Source organism: Aquila chrysaetos, chromosome Z, assembly GCF_900496995.4.
Source record: "Aquila chrysaetos chrysaetos chromosome Z, bAquChr1.4, whole genome shotgun sequence".
Taxonomy (NCBI): Eukaryota; Metazoa; Chordata; class Aves; order Accipitriformes; family Accipitridae; genus Aquila; species Aquila chrysaetos.
Window position 1 is genome coordinate 40,965,038 of NC_044030.1, and position 22,457 is coordinate 40,987,494.

The window sequence follows — 22,457 nt, forward strand, 5'->3', positions numbered from 1 at the left end:
TTTGTGACACTACTCTGCCCAACTCTTTTCATCCGTAGGCTCATCCCTATCTGTGCTCCTGCTCAGAGGCTGTGGCAGCAGATCCCCTGTAGCGGTACGACTGCCTCTTCTGCAGGCTTTGATTTCCAGCTGCAGTGGCAAGGGCCTTGGTCCAACCTGTACTGACGACCAAGTGCTGAGCTGTGCCCCTGGGCCCTGCCCAACGCTGCCCTCAGGTTTTACTGCAGCCGTAACACAGCAAGGTTATGTGCCCAGCCTGCCCACTCCAGCCTCAAAATGAAGAGCAAAGCATGTCAAAAGTGGTCAGTTCTCCCTGCTTTGCTACAGCCTGCAGTAGTCAAGGGTAGGCGGGCCATTCCCGTCAGTACTGCTGAAGAGCCGCAGAGCAGTGCTGCACAGCCCATGTTTGGTTCATCAGCTGCCAGTTGAAGAAATCTGTCTGAGAGCATAATACATAGGTAACAGGTAAGTGAACAAAGAAGCCTGATGACAACAACAAAGGGGAATTAATACTGCCCAAATTCTTACTGAATCACAGAATAATTTAGGTGGGAAAAGACCTTTAAGATCATGCAGTCCAACTGTTATCTAGCAAAATGTAAGTTTCACAATTTTCAGAAATTCTTTAGCGATTTGAGCTCATTGCCTTTTAAATCAAAGTCATTGTGAGGGCACACTGGACTGCAAGATTAGTCCTTGAAGTACACAGCCATAGGCAAATACACAAGTGCTTTGCTAACATTCAAACACTGACATGCTAGATCAGCAAAGTATTATTATCATGATCACAGTTAACATGGCAAAGCCCCAAGCTGGATCCATATCATGACATAAACTTTCACTACTGAAACAATAGGGCTATACTAGTGGCTGGATAGTTTCACCTGTGTGTATATGCTGGAAACCTGTAAAGAGCTATCCATCAGGCATCACTTTCCCTTATGTTACTTATAGCGCAGAGCTGACTTGTCTCTGCTGTCAACATGGCACAAAGCAACTTACGTGCCCTGAAGGTCTTTTTGGCAAGAGTTTTAAAACAGAGTTGGGAGGTATCCCAACTAGAGGGCCAACTATGTTGTACCATCCTGTGTAAATGTCGTACATAGAGCTAATTTGACTTTTCAGACATTGTGACATTAGAGAGAATTTCTTTCACCAAGTATTGTAAAAGAAATGGTGGTAATGCCCTCCCTGCTAGGGAAGGTCTGGAGCAGAACAGCTGGGTGTGACAGCGGCTCTTAGGCTGAAAAGGAGTCAATAAAAACGTGCTGTTGCAAAAAGCACAACCACAATGCCAGGATGTGTAAGTGGACGTACAGATCCAAGATGTGAAGAAAACCTAATGCTTAGCTAAAATACTGTGTCTAGTTTTAGGCACTGAACTTCAGGAATGGCAGAAACCATCTAGAAAGTCCAGAGGAAACTACAAAACCTGTATTCTAGAAATTCTAGAAAACGTGACCTATGAGAAGAATCGTAAAAAAAGGGGGGGGGGGGCATTATTTAGTCTAGGAAACAGGAGTTCGAGGGCAACATAGCAATAGTCTGTGTATAGTTGAAAAGTCGATGCAGTAAGGGGATTAACCGGCTCTATGTGTTTATTCCCAGTAATATAAAAGCAATGGGCTTAACCCAAAGTACAGGGGATGTAAGTTTGAATAACATTCACATTATAGACACTGGGACAGCTTGCCAAGAGACACTTTGGAACTAACATTATCAGAGCTTCATAAAGGAGACTAACTTCTGGAGTTCCCCCAGTCCTATTCCCTCTGATACTTGTTTTTTTCTGTCCACTAAAGAAAGCGCTCTCCTCCTCATGAGCTTTCAGCTAACACAACAATCCAAGAGACTACAACACTCTTCAGCTGTCTAGCGTTCTTAAAGATCTGTTCACTCATTTCTATGTGCACTTTCTATGATACACCCACTCACATAAGCATTTGCACTGCTCAGCATCCTCTGCTATTCACCTGCCAAGGTCCCATGAAGTTCTGCTTTCACTTCAATAAGGAAACGGGGTCTGTTTTTTCTCACGCAGCAGCTTGACAGTTCCTCGAAAACAGAGCTCTCCAGCTCGCTCACACTCCCCCGAAACGCTGCGGCCCCCTGCAAAGCGAACCCTGACCTTGAGGACTGTACAGCAGCGTCACTGCTTCTGTTTGCCCCACCGCTTCTGGGAGGCCTGGCTTGATTTTGTTCCGTTTTCCCGGCACAAACTGCATCCTGGCCGCCACCGAGGCGCAGCGGTTTCGGCAGCGGACTTCCCTCTCCTCTTACCCGCAGGCCCTCAACTCACCGGCTGCCCCTCAAGCGAGCGCCGGGCCCGCCGGGCCCGCGTCCCTGCCAGGAACGGGAAGGAGCCGATGCCCTCCCGCCCAGCCCCGGCACTTCCTCGCAGCCACACAGCCCCCGAGCTTTCCTCCCCGGCTCCGCCTTTCTCTTCCTCCTCCTTCCCCGGCCGGGCAGGGCAGGCCAGGCCGGGCCGGGCCGCGCCAGGCAGAGGCGCACGGAGCCAGGGCCGGGGCCGGGGCCGGGGCCGGGGTCGGAGCCGGAGCCGGAGCCGGAACCGGGGCCGGGGCCGGGGCCGGGGCCGGAGCGGGGCCATGGCCGGGCCGCCGGCGCCCCCCATCACGCGGCAGGTCGGCCGGGCGCGGGGCTGCGGGCAGCGGCCGGAGCTGGGGGAGCTGCGGGAGGCCGCCCGCTGCCTGGTGGTGGACGCGGACGGGAGGAGCATCCCCTTCAAGGCCCTGTACGGGGAGCGAAAAGCCATCGTGGTGTTCGTGCGGGTGAGGAGGGAGCGGCTGCCCGGGAGGGGTCGGCTCGCCGGCCAGACGGCCGGCCCGGCTCCTTGCGGGCAGCCCCGGCTCGGCTGCGAGCGGGGCGGGGGAGGCGGCGCGGGGTGCTGACTCGAGCTAGGCTGGAGCCCTAGAGAGGAAAGAGAGCACGGAGCAGGTCGGGTCTGCTTCGAAGAACCCCCGTTCCTGGGTGGAATGATGCAGTAGTCACCTGGAAGGAAACAATTCTCTAACCGTGTGTTTAGGGAAACGAGTATTGTGTGCTCCCCGATTTCCTAGCTGGCAGGCCAGCCCCCACGTTGCTAAAATATCCGGAGATAAAAATACTAGCAAGGCCCCAAGCCCGGTGTCCTTGTTCAGGCTTGGATTAAACCGGGATCCTAATCCAAATTTGGTGACTGCAGAGAACTGTCACCTTCCCTCTCCCCAGCTCCCAATCACCTCCAAAACGATTTGTGCCCCAGGTCAGAGTCTGATGCTTCATTGCTATGCAATTATGTCTGTGTCTGACACGTCCAACTGGCTGTGTTGCAGAATTTTTTATGTTACACCTGTAAGGAGTATGTAGAAGACCTGGCAAAAGTCCCCGAGGCATTTTTACAAGTGAGTACTCTGCCCTCAATACGTACATGGGCTTGCTGTAGTCGGGCAGATTTGTTACGTCCCACTGCAGGCTCCCGTGAGGCTTAAACCTTCTAGGAATCAAAAAAGGGCTCAGAAGGAAGTTAGCGCTTTCATCGTTTGCTACAATAGCCTTAATGGATCTGCCTAGGAGACGCAGGAAAGGATTTATTACACTACATGCTCTGTTGCAGCAGCATTATTTCTCCCTGCCCCATTAGCTGGGTGCTGTTTTTTCTGCTGCATTCTGAACAGTTAGACAACACCTGACAGGCATTTCTTTTGGTATTAGTAGTAGCCTGGGCAGCTGTCTTCTCCCGACCACTAACTAACTACTGCCCTTTCTTCCATTATGCCTGTATGGCTGACTGATGGTTGTGCACGGAACAAGTTCAGGAAATTGATCTGGATTAAAAATAGTATCTTTTTCTACGGTTATTTGTAAGCTGCATCAGTTGTGTGACCTGTTCTCCAGGCAGCTGCACAAACAGGAGTGACATAGTGACAGAAAGGAGAAATGGAGTGGGCAGAGGTTGCTATGGATGGGTATTTGTTGGGTAGTAGGAGATACCAGAGAAAGACAATGATCCCCTGCTAAATACGGAAGGTCAATCTGTCTGTTCGAGGCTGCTGATTGAAATTCTGTCATATTTTATTCCCAACAGCAGCATAGCCGATGACAAAGACTCAGCTCCTTGCTGACAGCAAGCCTTAGATGGACTAGGAACTTGGGCAATTTCTTTGTCAGCTCCCCTTCTCAGGACAGATTTTTTCTGAGCTGCTTGATCAGTGTTACTCAGAATAACATTTTCTTAATTTGCCTGCTCAAATAAATCTATACAGAGAATCAAAACCATCCATGCTTTTCTTAGTGTGAGTATTCTGTTTTTAGGAGGGTTTCTTTTCATAACAAGCAAAATGATTCTATGTGGGAAAGGCAAGTATTTCACCTTAATATTAAAACAACCTTATATTTTATTAAGCATCTTACTGGCATCTAAAGGAACTTAATGTTTTGGTCTCTATTTTAGACTCAGGCCTAATGTTGCACCTGCAAAAGACAGCAGTACATGCGGATGCAGGTTAGATCTATTATTGAGCATCCATATATGTAAATCACAGACCTACTTGTATGTGCACCAATATTTGCATGCTGCTTCTTTAGATGCAGGTGCAACTGAGTGGAAATTTTGAATTTCCAAAATCATAGCAGGTTGCAATCAATTTAAAAGATTATGCTACAGAAAACTTAAAAGTTTACACATCTGTAACTTAAAAGGTATCTTTAAAAATAATTTTTCACTTAATAAATTAATGTAGCTGCTAACTGTGGGTGATAGACAAAGGTGCAGGCTCCAAATATGTAAGCGATGTTAATTTCAAATAATTTTAACTCAGGACAACAGACTCTGATAATGCTTTGCAGCCATGCAGAAACACCGAGCTCCTCTTTACAGTTTCAGTACCCATGTTCTGTTCTAGGAAGCAAATGTGAGGCTTATAGTTATTGGACAGTCATCTTATCATCACATCAAGGTAAGTAAAGTAGTCATTAAATGCATTGTATCCTCTGTTGTGTCTTAATGGTCTGCATTGAGGGATTTTGCTCTGAGTGAAAAGATGGTCATTTGCAACCACAAAGAGGACCATATTCTTTTTTCATGAAGCAATTCTAACAGTAGTACATGAATAAAGCAAATAACTAAAACTTTCAGTTTAAAAACCACTGGGGCTTGCTAAGGAAACATCTTTTCTTGATTTCACTGGTAGCTTTGTTTTAGTAAAAGCTTTGGAGTGAAAATTTTTTGGTCTTTAATTAACATGACAAATCTACAGGTTTCCACATCAGGGTGGGCGGGGGGGGGGGGGGGGGGCGAAGCAGGGGTAGGGGTGGTGGAGTGTCAGTATTTTTTCCACTGTCAGTAGATCCTAATTACCATCTTAACTTTAAAAATATTATTTTTCTTGTATGCATATGTTTTACAGCCCTTTTGCAGTTTAACTGGGTATACACACGAAATGTATGTAGATCCACAAAGGGAAATTTATAAAACGCTTGGCATGAAAAGAGGTGAAGGTAATAATGTATCAGGTAAGAATAATTTTCTCGTCTTGTTTGGACTTAACACAGAACAAAGCAAGAACGCTCTGATAAAATAGTGTGATCACAATGTAAATAGGAAGGGAGGTGCCCATCAGACCATCTCTCGTAGGCTATATTTTTTCAGAACACCGGCAATCAGGAAACTCTAACCTATTCATAGCAGCTGTTCAATTTTGTTGTTCTCCTTATATACTTTCGTATTTCTAGATAAAAAGTATTTTGCTGTTTTGTTTAGTGCGGAGCCCTCATGTGAAATCGAACACGCTCCTGGGAAGTATTAGGAGTATGTGGAGAGCAATGACTGGCCCAGCTTTTGATTTTCAAGGAGACCCCGCTCAGCAGGGAGGAGCTCTGATTTTAGGTCCAGGTGAGCTTCTTTGTTTTGTGTGAAAGTTACAGTCTTCTCCTTCAGCTGTTTGCTTTAATGCTACCCTCTCGGCTGCTGTCCCTGTGGATTCCAGTGAGACAGTCTTGTGTTGAAATGTGTGATTTTGCCAGCTGAAGGAACCTGTGGAAGTGTCATTGTGTAGTCTCACCTCCCACAGAGGTGGCACAAAGCTGATCACAGTCCTGCAGAAATCAATAGGAGTGCCGATGGAACAACAGCCACCAAGTTTGGAGGGGTTTTTTTTTGACATTGTGGTGTTCACCTACACTCTGCTTTCACATTTGACTCTAGGCATTTATTGCGGTTTTAGTACAGGAATAATGCATGAGGAGAAGACTTATCAGTTAGATGTTCCTTGCTTCTATAACTTAACTAAAAAAAAATCTTTGTTATTGTTTAAAATACAGCATATTGTGCATTCTATAGAGCTAGTACACATTTGTACAAGAACTAGTAGGAAATCAGAATGCTTCTTTGATTCATTTATGTCTTTGAATAAATAAATATTTTATTCAACTATTTACATGTTATTCTCATTCCATTCCAGGCAATGAAGTTCATTTTTTGCACCTTGATAAAAACAGGCTGGATCATGTTCCCATTAACACAGTTTTGCAGCTGGCAGGAGTTAAAACAGTAAATTTCACAAACAAACCCCAGATTATTGACATATGACACTGACACAATATATAATTTTTTTTATTTGTGCTCTACAAGAACAATTCTCCAGTGAATTGCCACCAGCATCAGTACTGTTGTGTCTTTATGGACATCTGAAACCTTATCGAGAAAATCAGAGCACAGAATAAACTACCTGGCAGTGAAGATGGACACGAAAGTGCTATTTCCATTGCGTATAACAAAAACAACTGAGGCTTATAGCAAAAAATCCTGTAGCTTAGTATTTCCTCATCAACCAATCTTGCTAATATATTTTAAAAATCTTTGTTCAAGACGCACTAAACTAAAAAATCTGGTTTTGCTCAGGAGGAACTTGGGATTTTTGCCTTCAGCAGATCACATTGTCTTTCAATCCAATACTTCTCAGTGATGTCTTAAAGCTTCCAGCACTGTGTGACAATCTTGTATTAAAATATACCTTGAAAAATCACAGTTTTGAACACTGGGACTTAATCTCATGCCTCCTTTTGCGTCTGCTACTGGCAGATACTATGAAATACATTTTATAGTTTTAAATAAATATTTAAAATACATCATCCATTGTCTGCAGTTCTTTTGTGTCATGCAAAAACTTGGGTCTGTAAGACCAAGGAGAGGTGTGTCTTAAACATATTTCTGATCAGATTGTCAGTTTTGGAGTAGGCCACGGTCAATTACTTGTTTTCCTATGAAGATTTGCAGCAGAATATTCTCCCTTGTGTGTATGTACTTCCTCTCAGAGCAAGAGGTCTCTGAAAAAATGTCTGTAGTTATTTCTGTCCTAGACAACTAAGGACAACAGCATTTTGGTTTGCAGTTCTGTCAGACTTCATATTACCCATTTTTCTAGCAATGTTTTTGTTCAGTATCTATTGCTTTCATTAAAGTAGATGTGCCCTCTTTCATCCATGAGCCTCTTCTTTTCAGCAATTTTAAAATAAGATTTTCTGAGATTTATGGAGGAGCATATCCTCCTCTGCAGTTTCTGATCTTTGGCCTTCACTGTAAAATGCTACTATTCATATATATCTCACCTGCAAATTCTCTCCCCTTTCAAGCTTTCGCACTAATGCAATTGTAGAACAGTATTCTGTGAAGAGGTTTGTCCCTGCATCCATTAAGGTCACTGGCAGGCCCAGAGCAAGCTCCAGAGAGCTCTACACCACTAAGAGCATGTGAAATTAAATGCAGTGTTCCCTGACAAAAAGGAAAAGGCTTGCTTAAGAAACGTAATGATACAGAGCAATGTAATTCCATTAAAGCTACTATGCCTTAGCACCTTATTAATTACATACACATTTTGATACGGTGTGTTTAGAAGGATATTATAAACGTAAAAACACCATGTTCAGTTCCCTGCTTTGACTAAACAGCAGTTGGCACAGGGCTAAAAGTAGTCATGTGCAGACTCTGAACCCGCGTGATTTCAGGGCTGGCCAGAGGCTTCCTCAGAACTTGGCATAACAGACGGGGACCAGCGGCTGAGGCTCACAGGGGAGTAAAGTCTGCTTTGCATGAACCACTGCCCCTACATTCGTAAACAGGGAGCTGCCCCCCCCCCTTCAGGGCTTCTCCAGCTCACTGGTATTTTTGAGTATGTCGGAAACTCTGGAATGCAGCTGCCTCTATGTTACTTAAACCACAGTAGAAAGCAAGCTAGAAAACTGGTCTGCTGTTTGTAAAACAAAGAGAAGACACGCAGAAAACTTAAATAACTTTCAAAGAGAAAGAATGATACCAGTTTATTTGTAGTGCTTCCACTCTGCTTCATTCACCTGATGGACACTGACTCTAGTTCCATTTTTGTTTCGCAATCACTTCACTTTCGTATTCTTGGTGCTTTTTATTTTAAAGGAAGTGTTTGGCTAGCTGTTTTTCTGCTTGTTGAGCTTTCAGTAGAATTAAAATAATACACAGTGGGACTAGTTCTATTGCCACTAATACATTAACTAAAACTAACTGTAGCTAAAAGAACCGTGGACTCTTAAAAGGGATTGGAATGAATGAAGTTGTAGTGTGGTTGTAGTTCTGTAGGTTGAAGTCATCCACCCTCACCATTTCAATACTGACAGGAACCATACCACGGCCTGTGTGTTATCCCAGCAACATCACTTCTTCAGAAAGATTCGCAACGAGCAGACATAAAGAGGGAAGAAGACAGAGGGGAGGATTCAGTAGAAGAGCAACTTTAATTAAGGCATCGGCCCTGCATTTTGCATGTGGCCACAGCTTCACTGAGTTCACTGCCACCCTGCGAGACGATGATTCCCACGTGCCTAACGAATTGGAACAATGATGGCCACACTCGTCCACGGTAGGAATGGGTTTCGAAGCGCCAGCAGAATTTTAGGTCTCTGGTGTTACTTAGAAAAAGTCTTTTAAAAAAGTTCTGCAGGCAAAGGCGGAAACCAGTGGGAGATAAACACTGCCCTCACACTCAGCAGATGGCAGAATACTTCAGCAAGGGCTTTTGTCGCGCCCAATTAGACAGAGGTGGGGAGGGAGCAGTTTTCAGAAGCTGCTTTAACTCCTAGCTTGATTTACTTCAACACCTACTTAAAATAATGGTGTGTTTTAAAGTATCCCTGTGTCTGAGAAGCAGACTCAAACCCAGCTATTTTCACTTTCCAGATAAATCCATCTAATGTTCAGACCAGAAGCCGACCGCGCGTCCCGGACCGGTTTCAGTTGGCCTTACGCAACGCCGCGTCCCCTTGGGACCCTCTTTCGGTACGCGTCGCGGGAGGCACCGGGAAGACCGCGACGCCTCCAGAAACCCAACCGAAAACACTCGCTTCCAAAGGCGGCGGCGGCGGCGGCTTTACGCCAGCGCAAGCGTTGCCGGCCCACCCGTGGGCGCGGACGCACCGCGCAGCCGGGGCCCCCGCAATCCCTCGAGCTGCGTTTCGGCCACGCCGCCACCGCCCCCACCGCCCCGGCAGCACTCCGCCAGCCGAGGCAGGGGCGAGGTGCCGAGGGCCCCGCCGGCCGCCAGCAGCCCCGAAGCGCCGCGCCCGTCCGCGCTCCCCCGGCCCACCTGTTACAGCGGCCGCTATGACATCACCGTCCCCACGGCTCCGCGCTGGTGACGCCACACCGCGCTGACCCAATCAGCGGCGGCGGGGGTGCCGGGAGGTGGCCGGGAGCCGCCGCCGGCTCGGGGCGGGCGGGGGGGGGGCCGTCGGTGCATGCCTCCCATGCGGTGGGAGGGGGCGGTGTCCGGGGAGACGCGTCAGCCGCCGCCGCCGCCGTCGTCGACGCGGGATCCCTCCCCTCGGGCGGCCCGAGCCCCGCGGGGAGCGGCGCGGCGCGGCGCGGCGGGGATGAGGCGGTCCGCCTCGCACCCACCGTAGCGGCGCGGCCGCCTCCGCCATGAAGCGGAAGAGCTGGGCCGAGGCCCGGCGCCGGGCAGCCCCGGCGCCGCCGGCTCTGAAGAGAACTCGGGGCGCGGCGTCGCGGGCGGCGGGGGGCGAGGCGGAGCGGCGGCAGCCGCCCCCCGCCGCGCCGGAGACCTGCCTGAGGATCGCCGGTGAGGGGGGCGTGCCGGGGGGGCGGGCAGGGTGGCAGCGCGGCGGGAGAGTTGAGGCGCGTGTCGGGGCCGGGCTGCCGGCGGCGAGACGGGGCGGGGGGCGGGGGGCGCGGGGGGGTCCCGTCCCCGGTCCCCGTTCCCGTCCCCGTCCCCGGTTTCCGTCCCGGTCCCGGTCCCGGCGCGTCGCGTCCCGTCCCGGCGGTGGGCGCCGCGCCGGCCCACGGGTGGGAGGTGCGGCCGCGGGGCGGGAAAACTTCCCCTCAGCGCTGGGTCCCGGCGGGACCCCGGGGCGCTCGGGCGGCGGCGGCCGCCTCTGCCGTCTGCGCGTGCCGGGGGTCAGCCCTTGCCGCGCCGGCGTCTCGCAGAGCGAAGTACTCTTTAAAACATGCATCGCTAGTCCGACCGTGCTTCCAGAAGGGTGAATACCGTGGGGGTTTTTTTAATGACTCTGGCTGCACCGAGCGATTGACTTGTGCTGTCGTCTTCTGCTTGCAAGAGGGAAAATGCACTTGAACCAGTAAAACGGGTTTCGGGGGGCGGGGGGGAAGTAAGGTATTTCTCTCTGTACTGGGGGTATATGTATCTTCCTCCTAATGTTGTGCTTGCTGGCCAGTGGGTAAAATAATGGACGCGCGTCGCACCTCTTGACACTCGAGCGCCGACGGCTTCTGCAGACAGGTTTGCTCAGTGTCCTCCGTCCTTTCGGCGGCCCTCTGGTTTGAGCCGTGCTTTGTTTTGGCACGGGAACCTGCCTCTGTGGAGAAGCGTGTTGGAACACAGCCGAAATAATTCTGGATAGGGGCTGGAGGTCCCCAGCTAAAAGACGTGCTTGAGTTTAGTTTGCCTGAAAGCAAAAAAACAAAACCAAAAAAAATTACTTTTTATGTCCTGTGTCAGAATCTCAGAATGGTAATATTTACAACTTCTCTTAAAAACCAAGAAATAAACCTCACTTACAGCTTCTCTGTGAAGGGCATGGGAAATCCTCTGTAGGCAGAGCAAGCAAAAACACAAGGAAACGTGGACGAAAGGCACCAGTCTTACCTGTGCCAAGAAACAGGGTTCCTTAAATTAACTAGTGTGTCTCCTAGGTAACAATATGTTTAGAAAACTACAAGATTTTGTTTTGAAAATTGGGTGTAGTGATGTAGGAAGAATGTAAACTCCCAAAGCATACCAGATTCCTCCGTTTAAAAAGCTCTGATACTGTCAGGAATAAAATCCTAAATACTCCAGCCTAAAATGCAGCATTTTAGGGCTCATCTACACAGAGAAACATAATAGCGTACTGATGTGCAGAACTTTAATGCTACAATAACTCCATATGTGTATTTTTCTGTAACTGCAACCATTTATATTGGAAATGATGATGGTACGGTTTTAAGGTTAAATGTAGAAACCTCTCATTTGGCAGGTGATGGCTTTTTGATATCAAAGTAATTTCACCACCTAGAATACCGTGCAGCCCTGTCCGGCTCAGATCTCTAGCAAACAGGTCTGTGTAACCATTCTCACGCAGCAGTTGCTTGGATCTGATAATTCACATCTGGCATCAGCAGGGCCCTTAAATTACTGTATTTGCTCCTCCAAAGAAATGTTCACCCATTTAAATAATACAGTAGAGCACTTAGGCTTTGACTTGTGTTTTTTCAGTGGGATTTCACTGTATGCAGCAGTACACAGTATAACAAACTTGATTAAAATGCAGTAGGTTATTTAATAATATTGCATTTTGTCTTCATCCTCTTTTCTCACTGTGCACCATGGCTGCTGGTTACAAGCTTCTAATAATGGAACAATAGTCTAATATTTATTACGCTGGTATGTCATACGTATTTTTTAAAAGAGAAACCTTAAAAGAATAAGCCCACAGGCTTACCTTTTTATTCAGCTGTTTTAGGAGTTACTTCAAGTTTTGAACTGTCAGTTCTGCCTTCTCATAATACAGTTCTGAGAAATGAATTAATAGTTCTTTACTGCAGATAGGTTAAAGCATAAGGCCTTATTCTTGCAAATGGACATACTGGTAAATATTTTAGCCTCTGTAAAGGCTGAGAGATCTGTGTTAGCTTATCTGCTTACAGAACAGTGCCAAACTCATTAAGAACATTGCAGGCTACCCTCATTTTCATCTTTGCCAAAAGACAGAGGCAGAAAACAAACCCAAATAGCTGTGAAGATTTATGGGTCTTTTCTTGTGTGATGTTACATTCATAAACAGCAAAGTTTGTGATCCATTGTTTGCATGGATTTTATGCTCAAAATACTTACAGTAATTACTGCATTTCTTTATTTCTTAATGAATTTCTTAATGTATGCATCAGCCATATGTCAGAATCATTTTAAATCAGAATAATCTAAATATTTTTGTTTACTATTAAGACTAGTTCAGAAGAGCTATTCCTGTAAAAAATTGTTTGTTTTGGTCTGTTAAGCTGCATGGTAAGACTTACCATTTTCTCTTTGTCAGCTAATGCGTGAGGCTTGCTGGTATGAATTCAATTTGCTGGAACTGAATGCATTTCTTCTGTCTATTAGAAGCATATTCCCATATCCTTGTGATCTCTGAAAGAAGTAATTTATATGATCTAAAGAAAATGTAACAATTCTGTGTAAAATGCTTGAAAGCTGTTGACTTCCTTTCTTTGGCTGCTTTTCTTTGTCATTGCTCTGATTTTATAAATCACATTTTAAAGATGTGGAATTATAATGCGTAAACCTCAGGCAAAAGGTGTGTGTTTCTCTCTCACTTCTTTTCGGTACTTAATTCTAAAATGAAGTAACTACAATAACTATACATGGAATTAAATTTTAAGTGATAGAACACTGTGGGGCATTTCTTGACATTTGTTTGTCCTCCTGCTAAGTGTATATCCAGTTTGTTTACAGTGAGGAATTAACATCTTAAAGGATGCTCTAAGCTGTACTATATATGCCTTTTTTTTCTTTATTGAGAATCGTTTTAACTTACACTGTCACTTGGAGTTTTTATCAAATAGCATTCGGTTTCATATGTTCATTGATAGGTGGGTTGTTTCTTTAGTTTTTTGTTGGTTTTTTTTTTTCAAACCATTGAGCTGTCTTTTGTTTTTCCAGTATTGCTAGCTTGTCATTATAAACTTTGTATATTATGTAGAAAACTACTTTTTTGAATGCTAAAGACACTTCTATGGAGTATCATTAAGCTTTCCAACATTTTGACTATCAACACTTCCAATTAGTACAAAAGCTGTATTTACTCTTCCATCAATATGATCTCACTTACTTGTAAGTCTTTCCTAAGTTAAGATTTTAAATACGAGTTTAAGGCTTTTAGTATCTAATCCAGCACTTGAAAGTGCATGACCATATGTAAAGTAGTCTTGTGTATCAGACAAGAGCAGCAGAGTGCAAGGACTGTATTTGAGTAAAGTAACACAGTGTTGTTGATCAGTCGAGACATGGCCCTGAAAATACTTTTTTCCACGGTTTTCTGTTAAATAAAAACTTCCTTTAGCTTTTTAGTGTGCTTTCATTTTCTTTTTCAGAGGCCAGGCTGTTGTTCAAATTGCCAACTCTATCGTCACTTAAATTTGAAATACTGTAGTAATGAGTGAATGAATCTTTTTCCAGGACAGAATAACTAAAAAGAAGATCTTGTGCAATTTTGCTTTTCGTCTTGACATTGCAACAGAATTTGTCTGTTAGGTTTTCTCATATGTCTTTGTGATATTTTGGATTCTTTTAAATCAAACACAATGAAATACCATGTACCAACTCTGAATTTAGAAATACACTCCTCTTACAGTAGTAAATAACTCTCTGGTTACATTCCTGGTAGTTCAAAATAGCTAATATTGGTTTTTGTTGTACTGTCAGTCTACTCTGAATTTCTCGTCTAAGGCGTCTTTTTAACAATAGAACTGTAGAGTTTCTCTTTTTATGAAATAATCTTCGCTGATCATATGCAGACTTGTCCTGCAGCGAGTGCCTGTTTTGTATTTAGTTGTCTGTTGAATTACTGAAATTTCTTTCTCCAAGGCCTGTGCAGCAGATCCTGAGAAGCATCAGGCTTATTGAGAGTAAAGGGAAGGAGATTATTTTGTCATCTCTATATTCACATTTAACATGATTTTGAAGTGGTAGCTCTCAGTTTTCTATATATCTATTTCCACAGAACACTGTGGATCTGAAAAAGAAGCAAAATGCTTTTCCTGCTGTATGCACACTGCAGTCAGATGTGTGATTATTATAGCTTGTGTAGACATGCTTGTGTTAGCTTTAATCTCGCTAGTTCATGTACCAGCAGTAGCAAAGCTGTGGTAACACAGTCCTCAGTTAGGGGTATGCAGGCTCATTTTGTTGTACGTTGGATGCTTACTCAAATTAATTGCCTACAGTGACGTCCATGTTTCTGTATTTTAACTGTTTGGTTACACGAGGCTAACAAAATCAAGTGTAATTTAAGTATATCTAACATACTGCAGTCATATCTCCTAATTGCAGTGCAGATGCAGCCTGTAAGGCAGTGAGCCCTACCCCCTCATTCTTCTGAGAGACGATTAGAGAGGTCTGCTCTAGTTTGATAGTTTTAGGATGGCCCTTGATCAGAAATTTGCAGGAATCTGGAAATGCTCAAGCACACTATATGTAAATGAAATACTAAAAAGCTAAAATTCACAAAGGAAGCATAAAAAGAAGCCTTGCTCCTGCAGTCCAAACCTTTGTGGAGTCCTACTGAAATCAATTCCTCAGTGCTCTGGTGTATTTTATGTATAAGCCCTCATCCTGCAATCAGATCCTTAATGAAGGAATTCTCCTTTCTCAGCATGTGTTAACTCCTATTAAAAAATCAACACCGTAATCCTTGGCTAAACAGAACTGGGAAAGTGTTTGCAAAAAAAGAGGTAAAACCAGACGTGGTCAGAATTACAGCATTTGTCTGATTATCAGACTGGTAAGCCAGCAGAAAGGTAAATACACTTATGGGAAAGGACTTCTCCATGCAGCTCATTTCTAAAATCTCCCTATAGGAAACATGTTAAAAAGGTGGAGCCTGCTGTTAGGAGCAATTGTTAGTGGTGTGCAGGAACGGACAGCTTGTCAGGATATTGGCATTTGGCACATACTGCTCATATTGTGAGGTACTTCTGTAAATTCATTAAACTAGAGTTTCTTCCAGGTGTTTTAAGAACAGCAATTCAAAAGGCCATTTACACACCTTTCACTCAGGATAGGAGTTCTTATTTTTGTTAGGCATTTTTGCAAAAGCTGCAGAAGATTTGTAGTAAAAGTAGGAGCGTTAGGAAGCAAGTGATTCTGTTACTCCAAATCCTGTTTAGGAGCAAGATGCTAAATTATTTTAGTTCTTTGACCTGTGCAAATATATTTCTTTTCATTTTGATCCTCCCTTTGTATTTGAGGATTTTGGATTACTCTTTGTGTAGTGCTTTTATACTTTCAAAAGTGATGTAAATTTATGTGAAGAAGCTGGTGTGCAAGAAGGTAGCGTGTCAGTTTGAGTATTACAGCCATTCTGCCCAGACTTTGATGCGGATGTTGTTTGTGTACACTGAGAGCTCAGTCTAAGTCAATAATTAGACCGGATCTAAAGGACAGATGCCATCGAGGGAAAAATTCTGGCTGTGTATTCCGACTGTTAACCCCCAGTGGACTGGTTCAGTGAGCTAACTCAGAAGAAAACTTTTCCTTGTAAGCAACCTGGTGGCAGCTAGCCATTAAATCAGTTTACAAGTAGTGTGAAATTATAGCTTGGAGCTGTAGTGTGACGTGTTTAATCTAGCAATGCCGGTTTCAACACATTCCCTAGATATCATATCCTCTCTGTTCTCTGTTCTGCTTCCTCCTTTGCGCTCAGTCCTCACCCCACAGACATTAGCACTCATTCTCAGGGCAGAGGGAAGTAAACCACCAAAGCAGCTTTTTTTTTCTTTTCTTTTTTTCTTTTTTAAAAGTTATTTAGTGTGCTAGGATACCTGTTACAGTTTATGATTCACACAAATCCACCTAGACACAGCACAGGGAGTAACACAGTGGTGAGGACAGATGCAGGGGAGTTGTGGGAAGCTGGGGCTCCCTCCATTCCCAAAGTGTTGGCCTGAACACTTTCCCAGGACTGCCTTTCTGTGAAGCAGTTTTCCCCATAGTGTATTTTGCATCCAGTTGGGGTGGCGTTGCACTTGCTTCTCCACACTATTTCCCTTTGTGGGCCAGTTTAGTCACTTCTTAAAAACGCACAGCATTACTCTGAATTTTATCCTTTGGCTTGTTTTCAGGAGATCCTTTGGTAAATGCTGGGAGGTACAGAATTTTCTAAGCAGGTAATGCACTTCCCAGCTAGTACTGCAGCTACTGTGCCTGCAAGATGGGACTGTTAGAAATTAAATAAGCAAGTTTGGTGCCTTGCTGCTGCTGAGAGAGTAAGGAAGTAGGTGCCTGACTTGCTTAGGAGTTACTCTACATGTCTCTGGTGGCACCTGACCTGTAAATGTTTAAGCCAAACCATTCACATCAGGCAGCTGTTCTACTGAAATGTGCATTTAGCAAATGTACACTTTTTGGTGTTGTCTGCCTCCACCCCCTGAGATATTGCTGTACATAGGTGAGCACTGAGAATGTGGGTGTTGAATAGATAGACGTGGGGACTCCTTTCATGGCATACTTTACCATGCATTTTCAAGATGCAAGTAATGATTTCTAAGTGCTAGTCATGGGGGATTTTTTTTTGAAGCATAAAGTGATCCCCCCCCCCTTGCTCTCTGGAAAAGGAGATACAATTTTTCTTTATCAGAAATTATGCCTTGAAATTACAGGTTTATATGCAGGTGATCTGTTTTGGTATTTAAGTGATATATCTGTTCCAGGCAACTAGTTTGCAAAAAATAAAATCTTTCCTTTTGAATTTTAATCCTTGTATTTTACAAGGATATTTTTTCAGCAGGAGGAAGAAAAGTATTGCTGTGGTGCTGCAAGGCCTCAATTTTTATTGACCAATTACCGCAAGCACAGCAATTTACAGCAGCCGCACAGTTGGTGTTTAAAGTTCACTGGGGCTACAGCTCCCCCGGCCATAAAAATAATTTATATCTATGTGAATACCCTTGGCATTTTTTTCCCTTCAGCTTAACAAAGAAAGCCAGGGCAAACATAAGGTGCCTCCTGCCTGCATGCACGCAGGTTTTGAGGGGGCAGCCGGGGTGGGGATGGACCTGCGGACAGGGATGTCAAGGTGGCGGCTGTGCTGGTGCTCCTGCGGACAGCAGTGGGCTGCCGCCTCGCCTCCTCACATCCCTCCAGCGTCTGTCGCCTGCAGGCTTTAATTGCACGCCACTACTGTGGAAATCATCGTTTTACGGAAAGATGGGAAGTGCCTGTGTTTCAGCGCGAGCGCGCTTCGCTGTTTGGTTTAACGTAGGTGCTATGAGGTGCTGAGGGATTTATGGCTTAGTTGCGGGGGGGAGGGTGTTGGTATTCAGAGTGCCACAGGTGGGGTCTGTTGCCAAAAGGAGGTGGGTCTCTCCTCTGTGCGTGGGTGCAAGTCAGGCTCCTGCTATATTGCAAAGTCATCAAACAGGTAGCTTTCCTGTGAACACTTTGCTTGAGAAAGAACACTAAAGAGCTGCGGATTACGGGAACACTGCTGAGCAAAAAGCCTCAATCTTTGTATGTCTTGTTGCTTAACACTGGAGAAATAATAATATCTAGTTCAGTAATACTTAAAAGAAGATTTGGTTCACTTTAAACCATTTAAAGTTGTTCTATTTACAGGTAATACTTCTGACTTTCAGCCGAAAAGTGTATGTTTATAAAAGCTTTAAATTTTCTTGCATTTCAGATCGCCTTTATTTTGCAATTCTCTGCCAAAAACCAAAGAGTGGAGCTGCAAATACCCATTATTTCTGCATAGATGATGAACTTGTATATGAGAAGTAAGTACAGACTTATTTTTTCCTGTTTTTTACAGAAATAAATTAGTCAGAACAACAGCAATGAGGAACCAGTCTAATTGACATTCTGTTTTCAAATGTAGCTGAGGGAAACATACTATTCCCATTATAGAGCTAATTACACGAGTTTGGTCCTCTCAGACTTATCTGCCATGATGATTTATATGTCTTAGAATGGTTTCCTGGCTTCCCATCAGGACTTCTTAAAAATATTTTCAAAGCAGATGCTTTCACTGTACCTATTCTTGTTAGAAGACAGTAACATGATGCAAAAATATATATTCAGAAGTGTGCACTGGACTGCTGAGCTGAAGGGGATGTCTTTGGTTGCTCACCTATTAAGTGGAATCTTAAGTCTAAACTTCCGAGAATAAGAGAAGAAGCTGGCAAAATCAATTAAAGCCTTTATGAGCTGACAATGGATATATTATTTCCGCTATAGTGAACAGTGTATGCCTTTGTATGTGATCTGGAATGCTACTAATTCTTTAAATATTTTTGACCAAGGGCGTGCTTACTGTTTTTGAAGGTACTAATCAATCTTTATTCTCTGTGTTCACTTTTCTCTGCAATATTAATTGCCTTCTTTTAAAGTAAAGCTTTTGGGTTGCTCTTAAAATAGAGTTTCTAAAATGGTGTCACAGAGTGATACAGTAGTGAGAATTTTTTGAAACCTTGAGTATTCCAGTTTGGTTTTGAATGGTGATGTGTGTGGAAAACAAAGAAAGGTTGAGTCCCTGTTTAAACGTGACAATACTGCTTCCTCCGACAAATTATGTATGTAAGAAGGCATTCTTGTTTTTAAAATGATGCACATATATCACATACATATTATTACTCCTTTCTTTGTGCATCTGATTAAAAAAAAAAAAAAGAGGCAGTTACAGAGGTCATGTACAATTTTTCCCCTTTTTCCTACCAGCTTCTATGCAGACTTTGGACCACTCAATCTGGCAATGGTCTACAGATACTGCTGCAAGCTAAATAAGAAATTAAAGGTAACACTTGGGTTTTTTATTCAATATTCTTGACTTTTTAAAGAACAAAAACAAATGTTTTTTTTTTGTTCAGGTGCTTTCCTGGGTTCCTAATCGAGCTAAGTTTTGAATATAAATGCTAAATTTTATCAAGGCAAATTTAGGGAGGAGGAGGATCAGGAGAGAAAAACCACTTACTTTTAAGATCCAGAAGATGCACCCCTGTGGCAGTAACTAATGTTAAGCTCCTAAAAGATAAGTTGCTAAATGGGTACAGACTTCTTTAAATGAAAAGCTCCCCTCCTGGAATTCAGTTTTCTTGGCAATCTGCCAGTATTGAGTGAGCTTGAGGTTGCAATGCAACACATTTTTATTTGAGATGGTTTTTGTTTGATTTGGGTTTCTCTTCTGGTCCTGACATATCTGGTAAGAAGCAACATTTGATCTTTTATAGTGTTTATGGCATTGTCCTGAAGGAGACTGCCATGCTCCTACTGCCAATTAGCTTCTCTGAGGGGTGCTTAGTAATTTGGGGGATTGGGGTCTTGATAGAGCATAGTGTCTTTAGAACAGAGAGTTCCTATATTAATTAACATGAATGACTTCAAGTTAGTGGACCTCTAACAGATGTTGGAGTATAAAACCTGTTAGGCAGATAAAAAAGCTTATTAGCATTAATGTGAATCACAGTTTGCCTCTTCAAAACTGCTTAGATCTTGAAACTGCCACTGAACTGTGAAAATTGGGAAGTATGCAGAACATTATAGTTTAACAGAGATTGGGGTTTTTTTTTCATTCCTTGATGTCTGTCACTGGTATTAGTTTGCATAATTCAGACTTCCTTTGTCCCTGTGGCACTAGAAACAGGTTCGCTGGAGACAAGATTCTCCGATTTTTGTTTACAGGATGCTCTGAAGCAACACAAGTCTATATTACAATCCCTTTGAATATCTTGGGTTTGGTATTGGAGAGGTGTGTTAGGATTGCTGAGAACATACTACTGCTAGTGATCTGGGGTTTATTTGTCTTGAGTGCATTGAATAGTATCTGAGCAAGTAACATTGCTATTTAAATAGTGACATTTTATGATAGCTTAGCAGTTGATCAAAGTATACAGTTTCAAGCACATTCAAAATTTGTTTCAAGGGCCAGTTCGGAGATAGTGTTTGGTGCCACCACAGATGTAAGTGTCCTTTCGCTTGGCAATGCCATTCCACCCCCTTTCTAAGGTAACTGGAGAAACTATATGCCAAGCCAAGGTGAAATTTTAAAGTTATTTATGATAAAGTTTAGAAATACTTTAAAAATATTTTAATCTAAGCATGTATTTTCCAGTGGTTCTGGACCTTAGAAACAACTACTAGTTGATTTATCTAGAGTCAGGTTTTCTTTAAGAATAAAAAAAGTCTAAATTCTGTTTTCAAAACTATTGTGACTTTAACATGCCTGTGATGTTTTTGAGAATGCCACTTTATATTTACTTCTGATAAATGCCTATCTGCTACATAGGGCCTGAAGTTAGAAATACTAAATGCATTTAAGGAGAAAAAGAAATATTACTGTAATTTGTATCAAAAATTATTTAGGCTGGATACTGGGAAAAATACTGGAACAATCTAGGTAGGAATGCAATAGAGTATTCCAAAGCTTTTGAGGGACTAGTCTACAGTATACTTGGTCCTCTGAATACAGGTGGCTGAAAGTAGGTGAACAGACCCTTGCATTCCTCTAATTTTATAAAAGAAAGCATGAAAAGTCTAAAATGCAAAATCATAATCTTGTTCATTTCTTGATACAGTCATTTTCATTGATAAGGAAGAAAATAATTCATTATACTGGCTTTGATCAGAAAAAACAAGCAAATGCTGCATTCCTCATAGGCTCCTACGCAGTAAGTATTTAAATTTTTACATTGCATCAGCTTGGTAAATGTGTTCATTTTTTCATACTCAATTTTTAAAACAGCAAGATAAAAACAATTCTTTTCTCTTGAATAATCTTTCTACTAATGTATTTTATAGTAAGGTACCACATACTAAGACAGTTTTTAAAATCTAGCAGGTATGTGAATGGAGCTGAATGGTTTTGGTTTTTTCCTCTCTACTGCAATCTGTGCTCCTAAGAAGTAAGAGCACCACTGAAAAAAAAAAATCTTTATGAATATTTTAATTTAGAAAAAATGACTGCTTCTTGATGTTTTTCCTTTCCCCCACCCACACATACTCTCTTTTTTCTTTCTTAAAATAGAGAAATATTATCTTGCACTAAGTACAGTATATCATTTCCCATTGCATGCACATTTAAATATACCTTTTCTTCCCCAGCTGCTTCCTTTCTAATGTAAGGTGATCTCTTCAGTTAACCTAGGAGAAGGAGTGAGATCATGTGGTAGGCTTAGAGCTAGTATAAAGCCTGGGAATATACAAGGTGGCTGGAAATGTACTGAGCCAGGTGCCTGACTGCAGAGGGAAAGATGACATCACAGCTGCATGTGTTTGGTACACAAAAGTGTAGTCAAGGAATAAAATGCTGAATGCTTCAGAATGGAAGATGTGATGTACCATATTCAGGTTCTGCTTTGACTTGTAACACACCTTGATTGTAACCATCTCTCTTGTTTACTGAGTAATAAAATGAAGTGAGAACTTATGCATTTTTTGATGTTGGAGATTTGAGGGGTCAAAGTTCATACAGCCTTAGGTCATTCCTATTTATTAGCTGCAAGGCTATACAGTACTTGCTGTGATGCTGGTAGTCTCCTTGCTACCTCTCTACGTCATGCAGGAAGTCCATTTCCTGCTCCTCAGGGTTTCTCAGTTGTCTATTTTCTACAGTACTTATTACAAATTAGAACTAGATTTCAAAATACGTCACTCTTGATATTTGAAACACAGGCGCTTAGGAATGTTGCTGTAGACCTTGCATTCTTAAACCACTTGGAAACTGGCAATATGAGTTACTAAACCTGTTTGCAGTTAAGTCATCGTGTTGACAAAACAGCTGCAGCTTTTAGGAAAACTTCTTCCTAGTGACTTGATCATAATGGAGGCCCAGAAAGTGAGAGGGGACTGGTTTCAGTTATCAGCCGTTATTTGGAAGGAACTGGGTTTTGTTTTTCCCTAAACTTTTGTTCTGAATATATGTAGTAGTGTTATGCAGCACTGCAGCTGACATTTTGAGCAGAATCCACAGTACAGAAAATTAACTAAGGGCAAAACAATCTAATATGAAAATACTGTGGTTGGCTATGTAAAAGTATACAAAAAACCTAACACAAATCTTATTTCTGATCATTCAGTAGCCTTGCCATGTTGCAATAACAACATGCAGTTGAAGAAGAATGCTTGGACAGACTTGAATAAAGCTCTAAGATTAATATGGATGGATCATGACAGTCCAAAGCGTGATAATTAAAAATGGAGGCTGTTGGACAG

The 22,457-nt window shown here is 43.1% G+C and overlaps 2 protein-coding genes and 1 long non-coding RNA gene across 13 annotated transcripts in view; 2 read left to right on the forward strand and 1 right to left on the reverse strand.

Moving 5' to 3' along the window:
• The first annotated feature begins 2,549 nt into the window (after positions 1-2,549).
• PRXL2C (peroxiredoxin like 2C) lies at positions 2,550-7,128 on the forward strand. Its single transcript, XM_030003296.2, has 6 exons — positions 2,550-2,789; positions 3,333-3,401; positions 4,902-4,955; positions 5,406-5,511; positions 5,759-5,890; positions 6,459-7,128. Exons 1-6 carry the CDS (start codon positions 2,607-2,609, stop codon positions 6,584-6,586), a joined length of 672 nt encoding a protein of 223 aa, XP_029859156.1. The 5' UTR covers positions 2,550-2,606; the 3' UTR covers positions 6,587-7,128.
• Positions 7,129-8,287: 1,159 nt separating this feature from the next.
• Positions 8,288-9,635, reverse strand: LOC121232655. Its single transcript, XR_005931513.1, has 2 exons — positions 9,609-9,635; positions 8,288-8,685 (listed from the first exon to the last, which is right to left on the reverse strand). It is a non-coding gene; the product is annotated as an uncharacterized LOC121232655 (long non-coding RNA).
• Positions 9,636-9,771: 136 nt separating this feature from the next.
• The window catches only part of CDC14B (cell division cycle 14B), a 48,434-nt gene continuing 35,748 nt past the window's right edge, over positions 9,772-22,457 (forward strand). For 10 of the 11 annotated variants that reach the window (XR_003921767.2, XM_030003286.2, XM_030003288.2 and 7 more), the window contains exons 1-4: positions 9,772-10,100; positions 17,935-18,028; positions 18,969-19,044; positions 20,822-20,914. Coding sequence is in view for 9 of the 11 variants with exons in the window: in XM_030003286.2 (XP_029859146.1) it covers positions 9,944-10,100; positions 17,935-18,028; positions 18,969-19,044; positions 20,822-20,914 (420 nt within the window). In the remaining 2 variants the exon portion in view is untranslated. Of the gene's footprint in view, positions 10,101-17,934; positions 18,029-18,968; positions 19,045-20,816; positions 20,915-22,457 lie in introns of those variants that run through there. The other variant, XR_005931511.1, reaches the window with a different exon arrangement.

Bases quoted from the DNA above. Each gene is read 5' to 3' on its own strand.
- PRXL2C (XM_030003296.2), top strand. From the start codon at position 2,607: ATGGCCGGGCCGCCGGCGCCCCCCATCACGCGGCAGGTCGGCCGGGCG. The intron at 4,956-5,405 runs GTAAGTAAAGTA...TATGTTTTACAG, and splicing joins CATCTTATCATCACATCAAG to CCCTTTTGCAGTTTAACTGG. The intron at 5,512-5,758 runs GTAAGAATAATT...TGTTTTGTTTAG, and splicing joins TGAAGGTAATAATGTATCAG to TGCGGAGCCCTCATGTGAAA.